The 13,107-nt window shown below is 43.3% G+C and overlaps 1 protein-coding gene across 1 annotated transcript in view; it reads right to left on the minus strand.

The window, feature by feature from the left end:
* Positions 1 to 12,896, minus strand: part of PHF21B (PHD finger protein 21B) — a 66,169-nt gene extending 53,273 nt beyond the window's left edge. Inside the window, exon 1 of the mRNA XM_075491737.1 lies at positions 12,713 to 12,896. Coding sequence (XP_075347852.1) covers positions 12,713 to 12,853 — 141 coding nt within the window. The 5' untranslated portion in view covers positions 12,854 to 12,896. The remainder of the gene's footprint in view (positions 1 to 12,712) is intronic.
* Positions 12,897 to 13,107: the final 211 nt, after the last annotated feature.

The following is a 13,107-nucleotide window of genomic DNA, read 5'->3' on the forward strand; positions in this document are numbered from 1 at the left end:
GAGAGAAGAAAGAATGTGGTCTCGTGGCCCAGTGGTTAGAGAACACTTGGGGGAAAAGACAACCGACAATTCCAATCAATGCTTTGGTCACCTTGTTGTGCAACCCTGTTAACATGATAGCAGTTCTTACAATGCCCCAGTGCAAACATTTTGGCGCACAGGGAATATGACTAGTAGAAATAGAGGCATTTATGCATTTCACCCGGGTCCAGACTTGATAGCTACTGAGCAGAGTTTGAGGATCTAAGTTTTGAACTCCGGACAGCTAGCTGCACTTCAACACTGAAGTACTCCCAAAGATCTAGTCTAGATCTCTTTTGCTAGAAATAAAAGACATAGGGAGAAAATATGTCCTGTTTTCAGCTTGCGTGCTTTGCAAATTAGACAGCACAACAATAATGTCTCCATAAAGGCAGAACCATGAACCTTTATGAGTCTTAGTTCAATGAAGGTCTGTGCAAGTATCTGTATGGAGATCATTGCAGAGATCAGGACTTCAACCCAGTCATTCCCAGAGCTAAAAGGGGAAAAATTTTATTCCTTTTTTTTTTTTTTTAATTGCACAATGGTATCTTAAATCCAAAATAATTGCCAGGGAGATACAAAGAGAACTTTACTACCCAAAATTTCTATTAATTTTTTTAGACTGACTGGTTCTTACTCAAACAGGGTTATTTATATCATGCCATTGACCCAAAAATCAAAACATGGGTAAGGGATGTTACTCAGGTCTTCAGTTATCTTCTATTTGCAGACATGAAAGTTCTGTATAGTCTACAACCTGACACTGTAAATGGAAAAATCATTAAAATTAGGATGAACAGGTCACAAAGTTGTTATTTTTTAAAAATTAGAAGTTCCTTTTCAGAGAAAATGTAATAATAATAATCATTAATGGCATACTAAGCCTATTGTATTGTTATTAGGAAAATGGTTAGAGACATACTAGGGATGTAATCTTGTAGATTAACTCTGCTGGTATAAATCTAGCTTCACTATACTTGACTTCAGTGGAGATATTCCAAATCCACACATTTGAAAATGCTCATAAAATTTGTTGAGTAATACTTTGTTATTAAGAAGATTTAACACACTTAAACTTATTGAAGGACACCATGTATATCAAGACATAGGTTGATTCTGGTTCTATGTAATAACTTCAAAAATCAGGAACAATTCCTGGACTCAGGCTAGAGGAACCAGAGTTTGAGCTCTTATTCCTCAAGACTTGAGAACAAAGTGTAAACACTTTGAGCCATCATAGTGGTGGTTCAAAGCCACTTACTCTGGCTTTAAAGCCCACATTAAGAACACAGATATAGCAGAAACCTGAAGCTTTTTATCTTCTCATACTTATAAGGGAGGTCGGTCTTTTCTTTTCCAGCAATACTAACAAACGCAGTGTCTAATTTCCTGTATAACAAGAAACGTTAAAAAGTGATAAATGTCGACAGAATATAGACTATTGGCTCATATTTTGAAAAGACAAGTGCAGGGGAAAATGAATATTGTAGTGTTCCACTATGAAGACAACATTGTGAAATCAGCGAATAGGGTGGTGGTATTTTGTTAGAGCAAATGCTAATTAATTACCACATACAGTCTTCTAAAATCATACCCGGTAGTATCCCTGCCAAATTTCTACAATATTCTCATCACTATTATGCTAAAATAGCTGTCTTTTAAAAATATTTTAGTGTACTGATTCTTTAAAGAGAAATTAATATTACATTAAACAAGGCTGACTTGTGTTTTTCTTTTACACCCGTAAGGACAGTAAACATTTAAGGTAAGACCCTTAAATCATTACCACTTCAGCAAACTACAGGAAACACAACGTTACTTAAATCTTATCAAAGCTGTCATGCACTTTCTGCTATTACCTATTCAATCACTGCTAGTTCAGTGATCTTGTATGTAAAAATGAACTTATCTCCAACCCAGCCAGTCTCATTGTTTGATTCAGTGAGGGATGCAACAACCAAATTGTTTGTAATATCACAATCCATCACTATACGTGCAAATTTGATGACACAGTCACTGAACTGGGGTCTTAATAAAATCAAACACGAGAAACAGGCTAAACAGAGGACTATGCTAAGGATCTCACTGAGGAAAAAAAAAAAAAAAAAACCCAGTTGTACCCATTAACTAAATGTCTTGTATAAAAGCAGTGGGGACATGTTCTTGCTTTCACTGGTCAAATCTCCAAGGACAATATTTGGCCAAATAATTAGACTAATCAAAAAGATTAAGACCCCAGCACAGAAAAGCAGGTAAATGCAAACTCAGTTACAAGCCCATGATTAATCCTACTGAAGACATGTGAATTATATACATGTTAAACTCAGGGTTATGCTCAAGTGAAGGACAAACTTGAACCTGTTTTCTGAAATTACTGATATTGAAGCCTGATTGTAAGATCAACAAAAAGAATTTTGGTTTGTCTTACCTTGCCTGGTACCTGGCTTATTTTAAAAGGGTCTATGTTTCAGTTTTCATAATGATAAAAATCCAAGTCCAATGCAAGTCTTTCTACTCAGAGGGCAAAAACATGACTCAAGACTACAGCGCGCCTTCTGCACAAGAATTATCTGCACTGAAGGAACATCAAGCCCAAGAGTGATTTAAAAGCAGTCAAAGAAGAAACAGGCTCATGATAAATAAAAGTTAGTAACTAGTCTTTTCCCACCCATACACACATATATGAGTATCAAAAACACACGATATAGCTGTTAACAGGCATCCGCCAACACTCTGTCCTTGTCACTGATGGAAATTGAAATATATCTGTCTTGCCATTCAGCTATTCTCTAAATTTAGAGAGGAACAAATTTGGTTAAATTTGGATCAGATCACTTTCTGACTCACATTATCCTACAACTTAGCAATCCTTCACACATCACACAAAAAAGGCCACCGAATGTAATACATAATCTCTTACCTTTATGAGGCACCGCACACCGTCAAAGCAAGGAATACAAAAATACATCGTTAAACAACAGGAAACCCATACAAACAATTCTGATATAAACAGCAGAACAGTGCTTATGTGTCGAAATATGCGTTCAGAGAGCCAAATCTTTAACTAGTGGAAACTCACGTAAGTCCATCATTTTGAGCACAACGCTAGATTCCTAGGCAGTGAGGGTCTGCCCTTCCGTATACGAGCATCTCCACAGACAGATTTTTTTTTTCTCTCTCTCACATACACAAACACTTTTAATTGCTTATTGTGTAGCAATTTAACTTGAATTTTTATAAAATGGCTGTGATGTGAAGAAAAGACAACAACTAAACCCTAACATCAATAAGTGCTAATAAATATTAATATAACATAAGCACCACTTTTATTGCAATGTGAAACCAGTTTATTATCCACAGATGAAATCAAATTGTTGCCTTTATTACTGTCAGGAATGACTTCTAAGATATTTCTATTTACTACTTGAGCATTCATCAGCACTCTGTATTTACAGCATCTAGTCTCTCTCTCTCTCTCTCTCCCTCTCCCCACCCATTTATACATAAAATAATTTAAGAGCAGCATTTTCTGATACAGTTTTCCAATTAATTTAAATATAGACACAAATGCACATTATGAGATTAGTAGCAGACCAATTGCCAAATCCTGATACAGTTATAACACCAACAGGAAATCTTATGATGCTTGTTTTTGCAATATGAACATTGAAAGAAGATAAATACAGAGTTTGCAGTCTGGTATCAAACACTCAAATTCCTGCAAATTATTCAACTACCCCACAAACTCTGCGGATAATGAAAAAACCCCTTTTGACAATAAATAGAACTAAGACGTTTGGCGACATTCCAAAGCCTTTCATTTCCTAAAGTGGTGCCTTTTATTAAAGTAACAGTACATGTAGAATAAGTGGATGTTTTTATGCATCCTGTAATTTAGAAAACCTAAGAGATGATTTCCCCACCCCCAAAGTTGATCATCTTCCATTATTACAAACTGCACTTCAAGTTCGAATCACACAGCCCTCAAATTTTCTGTCCATCCCCTCACATTCTTGCTCCCCCATTTTAAATAGAACTAACTTGAAAATTCTGACATTTTCAAGAATGCTTGCCTGGTAATTTCCGTATGGCACAGACAGCCTCCAATTACAATGAAACAGCTACAGTGTATTACCATTTTTAGAGCATTCTTTGGTTTTCTGAAGTGAATCAAAGCTCTCCATGGGAGCTACTCTGATTAGCGTCAAAACAATAATGTGCTATAGACTCTCTGTACTAGGAAAGGAACTTGGAACTTTGTTTACATGGATGATATATAGGCACGTATAAAAATATCACAGAAACTTCCATGAGGGGACTGCCTATATATTCCTACGTTTTAAGACCTTCCTTATTAGGAAGTTAAAATAGCTCCCAAGAAAAGGCATGAAATCCAAGCAAATGCATTTCCCTCCTTTAACCTGGTCTCTTTTGTTTGGTTTTCTGTACACAGGCCAATTAATTACTTCTGGCTATAAGGACTTAGATATACAAACAGGCTGAGAGCTCCGTCATTCTTCTGCAGTATCAGGAATCATTGACAAAACGAAAGTAGTTTTAGTTAATCTCCTTCTGCTCATGTTCCTCGGTAGAGACTCTTCTCGGACACTTGCAGTAGGAAAATCCATTCCATAAACACTGAAGTAGCACATCCATACCTACATCCCACTTGACATGACCCTGCAGAGGGGACGTTTGGTGACACAAAGGTTGCAGAAGACACAACCATACTATGGTCTCCAAAACTGGGACTTGCTATTGTTTCCTGGTCCTTTAAGTTCTTGCAGCCTGGGGTTTGTTTGCCAGTGCCCACAGTAACAAATTTGGAAAGGTTGCTCCTAGATTCTTACAACGAAGCATCAGACAGTCAGTGTGAGTCCACTTTTGCTTATCCTTTCCTGCTGAATACTCCACTGCCTTCACTGGAAATTTTTGGCTATGTAAGAAATACCATGTTGGGCCTAATCAGGTGTTATTCAGTTGCTGAGAGTCTTTATTCAGTCTTTGATACCAGTGGGTGTTTGACCCTATTGTAGACCAAATGAAAACGCAGACTGAGAAAAGCAGAAATCCACGCACTTTAGATGTATTGACCATATACGTACGTCTGGGATATTTAAAAGGAAGCCATTTATAATCAGGAAGCATAAGTGCTTATTCTGAATCTGACATTTAAATATCCCATCAACAGCAACCAGCATTGCAAAACGGTTTAATTAACCTGAAAGGATGTAATTTTATGCTATTTAGCAAGAAATACAAATTTTAAAGTGCTTTTACGCGGTATATATCAGAGTAGTAAGGCCAAATCCTGCTCTTAGCTACCCATATTTAAATATGGAGTAAATTCACGTACCTCCCTTAATAAACCTGCAACTAAGATGGTGTAAATACAAACAGAATCTGTCACACATGCTCTATAATCCATTTCCTAAAATTACCATGCTCTTTACAACATTCTAATGGTAGAGTTAAAAGTTAGTAAAGCCCCAACGACAGAATGGATCACTGGATGGTGTGTGAGGCTGTGAATCCTGAGGGTTCCCCCTCTCCTTGTCTTTTTCTTGATTATTATTTTTAATGTAATTTGGCTGAGCCACCTCTCCTCTTCTACATTTACAAATATCTCCTGAAGATAACTTGCCTTAAAGCTATCAAAGGATGATCCAGGAGACTGAGTACGTGATACCGAATCCTTTGAGGTCCAAAACTAAAATAATCCAGTGTCTTTGTCCTACTCATACTCACAGTGTGGCTGACATCCTTCTGAAAGCCTGAGAGGTGTGGTCCACTGGACGAAATGTAGGGCTGTGACGGATGAACCTGGGCTCTCTCCTGCTGTGTGATCCCAGAAGTCAGTTCATCTCTCTGGCCTCTGATTCCCCCACAAATTTTGTCTTGCCTGCTTGCATTATATGCTCTTTAGCAGACGCTCCCTCCAACAGGTATGCCTTCAATGTCTGCCACGGAGACCAAACAGGAAGGCAAATCGAGTAGTTAATACGCTAATAAAACTCTGCCTCAACTCTCTGCTCTATGAGGGCACCTGTGTGTCCCCAGGCAAGATACTTGGCCCAGGTACCACAGGCAGAATTTCCAGTGGGATTTAGGACAGGGAATACTTCAGAGAATCTCAATCTCTACCTCTGCCTGTCGTAATCTCTACAAAGTTCTTGATGCAAAATTCCCCTGTTCTTCACAGCAGCTCAAGTGGGATCCCAGAGAAGGATCTTGGTCCTCAGGAGCTCTCCGCAGGTTCCTCTAACATTGTCTAGTAGGACCATACTTCAGAATTCCTCTGGCTACAATAACTCCAGTTTATGAACCCGTGGACATGACTGCATGGGCAGTACCACAACCGTCTCATCCTTGGGCCTGCCTGTTCAGAATCTTCCTGCCACAGGCTTTCTGTGTAGTTCTCTCCTGTATTGTTTTTTCTAATAGAACACTGTTACCACACCAAGTTGCCCTCATAAACTGACAGAAACAGATAGCTCAGAGTGCTAATTTGGCCCTGGCAGGAGACCCAGCCCCCATTTCACATTTGAGGAGATGGTAAAAACCAGCACAATTTGGGGAAAGTCAGTAGGAACCGTCACCCACACAGTGCAATCATTGCTCTCTTCCTCCAGGAGAGACATCCAGAAACCAGCACAGTGCCAGATAAAATGAAGCTCAAGTAAGCCCTCAACAAAACTCTTCAACATCTTGAAATTCACGAGCCATTGCTGATCAGTCCATACCTGGAGAAAGATATAACTGGTGTGACAGTAAGACCAGAAGCCATGGACTCCAGAAACGCAACAATTTTTTGGTACATTACAGACAGCCTGGTACACTTCTGATGCCAACAAGACTGCCGGTCCTCCTGTAGATTGCTAAAATGACCATGGTAGTCATAATCCATAATGCAACATCTTCATTTTTCCCCTCCCTAGACCTATGCGGAGCCTCTGGATCTTTCTTTTGTCCTTCCCTGCGCTCACTAGTTATCATTTCCGCCTGCATCTTGGCACACTGAGATCAATGTGGATGCTGAAGATTGAGCAGCAGATCAAGAAGTAAGTATGAGGCAGATGGGTAAAGAGCTATGGCAAGAGCTAAAAGGGGCCATAGCATGCTCCAAGGACTTGTGGGACAGTTCTTGTTCCCAAAGATGCCATGTGCAGCATGGACATGTCTGAGGCATTCTCAAAATGACCGAAAAGGCCAGTAGCGTGGCTGCCAATACAGGGATCCTGCCTAAGGCAACCCTTGGGAGCTTCCTGAGAAGCAGCATAAATGGATCCTTTATTTCTCAGTTTTCCAACAGCAAAATGTGGAATAGTAGCACCTTAGTCATAATAACTCCATATTGTGAGGATAAACGAACTATTGCCATGTACTCAGACACTGTGGTAACACGGATCATAGAAAAAAGCTATATATAGTCACATAACCAATACAGATAAATATATCTATAAATAAAACCTCTAAGTACTACTGCAATACAAATAATAAATAAAAGCCAAAAAGACTTAGTCATACATGCAGGTGGATTTCCAATTATGGAGGAAGCACTTTTACAGAGAGCAGAGTGGAGCACATTAAGTGGGATGGTGAAGAGAAAGGTAATAAATCATTCTACAAATAAATTATTCTGAAAAATGGCCATCACAGGCAGAGATAGGTTCTTAAACTTCTGGAATGCAGTTTTTTCTAGTAAATTGAATATACAGATAGCTAAGAAGTATATATGAGCATCCTCCTACATGTATAAAAGCCACTTTTTTCCTGAAAAAAATGGATACCCATGTAGCCTGCTCAGTCTAAACACGGATACAAGTAGTTCTTGGAGCTGTGGAGTTAATGAAGCATTTGTGGAGAACAGTTTACTATCTTGCCAAGAATTTATAGCACTATAAATCCTCATACTGTATTTTACTTTGAAATAACCTCCCCATATAGACAAGCCCCAAGACACGACAGCACACGTGCATGGGGAAGCTTGCCAAACTTTTCTCCAGCTGACCCAGGGAATACACGTGTGGGAAGGAAAGCACGGAGAGGAGCAGGAGGCAGATTTTATGCTGTTGCTTGTGGAGTCCTGATGGACAGGGAGTCAGTGCCTCACCAAGATGTTTTCTAAGAGCCGCGTAGAGTAATAGGGGACAGAGCATCACACCAGGATCACAGACAAGAGACAGCTCTTCTATTACAGCAGTATCCAAGTGTTCCTGCACCTAATATCTACTTCGCACTTTAGAAGCCTCTGGGGTTACGGTAGGTGACCAGCGCGCATACAGCACGTGACAGGTGTATACAGAGAATACTGTTTACGTTGACAAAGCGAGAGCCAGTTCGGGCAGCACTCTCGCTCCAGGGTCATGGCTAAGTTTAAAGCCAGCAACGCCGGGCTGCGCAGAGATAGCTAAGCTAGCTGCAAACAACGTCTCTCTAGAACTAGAGAAGTGGAGCTGCCTGGGAAGCAAAGGTTACCTTGAGCAGAACCCAGCGCGCTGCTTCCAGGACACCGACTACCTTTGCCAGAGCCACTCTGTGTCACGTTTCTGTGGAGCAACCTTGTGTGTCTGTATCATGGTGCTTCGTGGCCCAGTGCAGATATGCCCTTCCAGTGCTTTTTTTCCTTCACTACAGCTCCTGAAAAGCAGCCGAGTGGTCTGACAGCTGTATTGCCTCCTCTTTGCTTGTCCTCCCAATAGCTGGCTGATCCAGCTGTCTTTCAAACGGCCAAAAAGCTTTCTGCTTTCCCCAAACTAGGTTCTGGGATGCCTGCTGGCCCTCAGTTTTGCTATTTAGAAGAGAATGAGGAGGTAGCAGAGGGGCATTTTCTTTACTCGGTACATTGTTCCAGCACAGCAGATGGGACTTTGTCCTTCAGCAAAGCAACCTCAGATCCTGCTTTCAGTCAGGAAATGGTGGCTAGGATGGGAAATAGCAAATACCACACACATACAATAAAACAATAAAAATATAATTTGACACGTTTATATTAAAATCTCTTTATACCAAGAGTACTTTGTAGGTACAGGCACGCTGATATCCTACAACTATCCAGTAGCTCTAGGGCATTCTCTGTACAGAATAGCAATAGCTATTCTCTGAAGGCAAAGCACTCCTAGCGTGTATACAGCGTATGCCAGCAAAATTCAGCTTATGCCAGCAAAATTCTGCTTTTGCCAACATAACTTGCTCCAGATCATCCAAATGAAGCTCTAAGCTTCATTTCTCTAAGCGGGAGAAAGAGCTATACTCATGACATCCCTGCACATACACTTTCATCAATGTAGCTCCATCAGTCATGTCTTCGTACACTAGATCGACACTGAAAGGCTGCCAAGGAATAGTGTAGACCTAGCGCTAGTTTCTGGAGCTCACGATTTCCAATGCTTACAGATTTCAATCTCTGTTAATATCGCAACGTTTCCTGCTCCTAATAAAACATGTGATAAATATCTAAACAATCCTCTAGTATCTGTTACGCATGTATTTATTTAGATACTTTTTTCAATGCAGATATGGCTTCTATTACAGTCAACAATGTTTCGAAATCACTTTAAAAATCTGCTGGGTAAACAACAGCCTAAAATGAAAGTGCTGACACGCAGCTGCCCAAATGAAAATTCTGTAACAAACTCACATTTAATCCTATCTATATTTGAAAGTTCTGTATTTAGATTATAGTGTTTGATGCCCTATTTTTTCTGCTGAGTTTCATTTAGCATTTCATTCCTCCTGCTAGATACCACTTGAGATGACTGTATACACATCCTGATCCCCTTAAATGCTTTCGAGCAGAAACCACTGTTCAGAAACTCATAACATTACATTTCATGTCCTTGCCCTTTCCCTCACTTTGCAGATGCAGAGGAATAGGCTACACTACACCAGTAATCTCATTTACTACTATCAGCTTGCCACCTTAACCCAGTTTGCAGAAAGCTGTCATTATCCTCCATCTCACAAACTTCATACATTTCAGCAGAAAAAAATACTTTTCTGAGCCATAACAATGCCACCAAAAAAAAGAAGAGAAAGTAAATGCTTATTAATAAATGTCAACAATGAAATTTCCCTCCGACACTACAGTGCTAGTAGCTAAGGTGTTACTGCTATTGATTTGTAATCACCACTCCGGGAACAATCAAGAATACTGAGCATGAAGCAAGAAGAGATTTTTTTTTCACTGGACAAGAAAAAGAAACCTTGCAAAACAAATTTAATTTGGGTAGAGGAGTGATAATTAACATGCAATCCAGCACTAAGCTTCCTGACAGCTCAGGACCAAAGGTCAGCTTGCATTTTTTTACATTTACAATTCAATATTTCTAATTGTTTTCATCCATGCCTGCTGACTATTCTCAAAAGATGAAACCACTGTAGTCCTCTGCTTCAGAAACTTGCCATTGCTCAGCTTCTTCTTCCATAGATTACTAACATAATCAGAGATACTAAATCACAAAACTACAGTTGTTGAAAGCTTGCAATGTGAAGACATTTCTAAAGAAAAACACTAGACCTCTTCCTCTAGCAAAACCAAGGCAAACCCCCAGTGTTGGACAATACTCCCATGCTATTCCAGTAACAGCAAGCTTCTGCTGAAAATGAAGCTGTTCTTTGCAAGAAAAGTTGTAATGCCAGGACAAAAACTGCTTCAGGTTTGAGAGAACATAGAATAGAAACACGTGCACGAGCGTCAGGGCTTTGCTCCAGCAGGTTGCAATGCACCGCTGACCGCAGCACGTCTGGGGACGTGGAAGGTGGAAGCGGGACCCGTTTGCCCTTTTGAAAAGATAAATGGGAAGCACCACAGATAATTCAACAGCACACCAGCTCACCAGGTTAGAAAGTATTTTCCTCTAACAACACTTGCAGAAGTTACAAGTTTGCAGCTAACTGTTCTAACCCGCACTGTTCTCCAGCACCCGGGACTGTTATTTCACTATTCAGGCTAAATACATTAAATGTTATTTCAAGCTTCTTCCTTCACTGTTTTGATTCTTTTCTTCCTATGGCTCCTGACGGTGACAGTAAAAGATAGTCCTTCACAAAATAATAGACCTTTGAAATATTGAAACTTTTATCTTTTATATGATTATAATTTATATAGTTATTTTCCAGGATTCTAAGAAATATCTACTGGGATAGCTTCAAGTATCTTTTCAATAAAGCACAAACAACACCTTCAATAAAGGAAATTACCCAGCATGAATACAGAATGGAGATTCAAAATCGAATTCCCCACACAGCTACTTTAGTGTAACAGCTAAAGACAATGCCATTTCTCCAGAAAAAGTGACAGGACGATTTGGTTCCCAAAGCGGCTGGATGCGCTTTCCCATTTGTTAGTGGATGCGGTCGGTGACGGTCATTCCCTCTCCGGTGTTTAGGAAGGGGCTTCCTGGGTATTAAAAAGCCTCACACATTCCAACGTAACCTTGATTTACAAACGTCTTCAGGTACAGTTCTGCTTTCCCGATTATTAGAGATGCACATCCTGAGCTCGTGAAGGGGAATTAGGGTACAAAACCCAGACTGCCACAGCCTCTACATGCAGAAAGTAGAAAAGTAATGCCATTTCCAATGTTAGCAATAATAGTTTACAACGCTATCTCCGAAGTTTTAGGAAGGCTTTGTCACTTTCTTCACATTTTAACTTCATTAGCATCATCTCCCTCTCCTGACACACACCGTGACTGGGGTAAAAACTTCTCTTTTGTGGCTGTTAACGGACTGCACAAAACGATGTGTCCGGCCAAGAGCACCCCTTCGCCTTTTGCCCTCCTTTCGCTAATTCAATCCATGTATTTCATATTTAGATTACTGTGAACGTAAGCATTAAACATACACGTATATATACACCTGGACCTGGAAGCAACAGCCTGGCAGCCCGCCAGCTCCCGTACGGTTTGTGCTTTTGCTCCCTCCGCCGAAGCGAGGGAAGGTACCGCACCACACCGCGGGCACTGGAAACGACGGCACGGGCAGGAGACCCTCCGTCCCCGCAAGCAGTACCCGAGCTCTCAACCTGGCAACCAGCATTTCTTTCCGGATACCTTGTTAAGAACTGCTGCTTAATCAGAAAAGCGGCCACAGAAGGCGGGCAAGCAACAAGAGGTAGCCAACCCCCCTCCGCTCAGCGCAGCTCTCCCGCGACCAGGGCCCACGTCCCGTCCACGCCGTCAGAGGCGAGGGGAGCTGCCTGTCCCCCAAACCCGCTTGGCGCCCCGCAGCCCCGTGCCCGAGGCCGGGAGCCGGACACCCGAGCCCCAGCTCCCCGCTCCCCTGCCCGCTCTGCACCTACTCTGCCCCGGGCAGGGCTGGGGAGTCCCGCTCCGCACCTACCCACGCGGGGAGCCCCGTACCGCCACGGGGGCAAAGCCCCACGCTGGCTGCGGGGCGGAGGGTCCCCACAGCACCGGAGGGAGACGCCCCCCCCCCCCAGGGCAGCGGGGCGAGCCCCCGCACCCCGAGGGCCCTCGGCGGGAGGGGCAGCGCCCCCCGCCCCCCGGCCCCGCCCCTAGCCCTGACACCCCCCGCGGCCCCCCGGCCCCGCACCCCCACCCCCCGCAGCCGCCCCGCCCCCCGGGCGCCGGCCCCGCCCCCGCCCGCCCCTCCCGCCCCCCGCGGCGGAGCCCGCAGCGCGCCGCCCCCGCCCGCTGCCCGCCCGCTGCCCGCCCGGCGTTACCTGGGCGCTGGAGCCGAGCTCGGGCGGCCGGCGGGCGCCGACCAGCCTGGCCGTGGTCTGCAGGTTGATGGGGGCGTTCTGCGGGGGCTCCACGCCCGCGGCGCTGCAGCCCAGCCCGCCGTTGAGGTGCGCCGTCACCATCGCGATGGGAGCCTTGGCCGGCAGGACGGAGATGGCCAGGCTCTGCCCGGGGCTGCCGCTGGGGCTCCCGCCGCCGCCGCCGCCGCCGCCGCCGCCGGGTGCCTTGAGGAGCGCCGGGACGCCGCCGGGCTTGGCGCTGCCGCTGGCGCCGCTGCCCACCAGCACGGCCGCGGGGCAGCTCCGCACCGCCAGCTTCTGCCGGGGGAGAGAAGGGGAGAGAGAAGCGGCATCGTCACCCGCCGGGCTGCAGCCGG

This window comes from Mycteria americana, chromosome 1, assembly GCF_035582795.1.
Source record: "Mycteria americana isolate JAX WOST 10 ecotype Jacksonville Zoo and Gardens chromosome 1, USCA_MyAme_1.0, whole genome shotgun sequence".
Taxonomy (NCBI): domain Eukaryota; kingdom Metazoa; phylum Chordata; class Aves; order Ciconiiformes; family Ciconiidae; genus Mycteria; species Mycteria americana.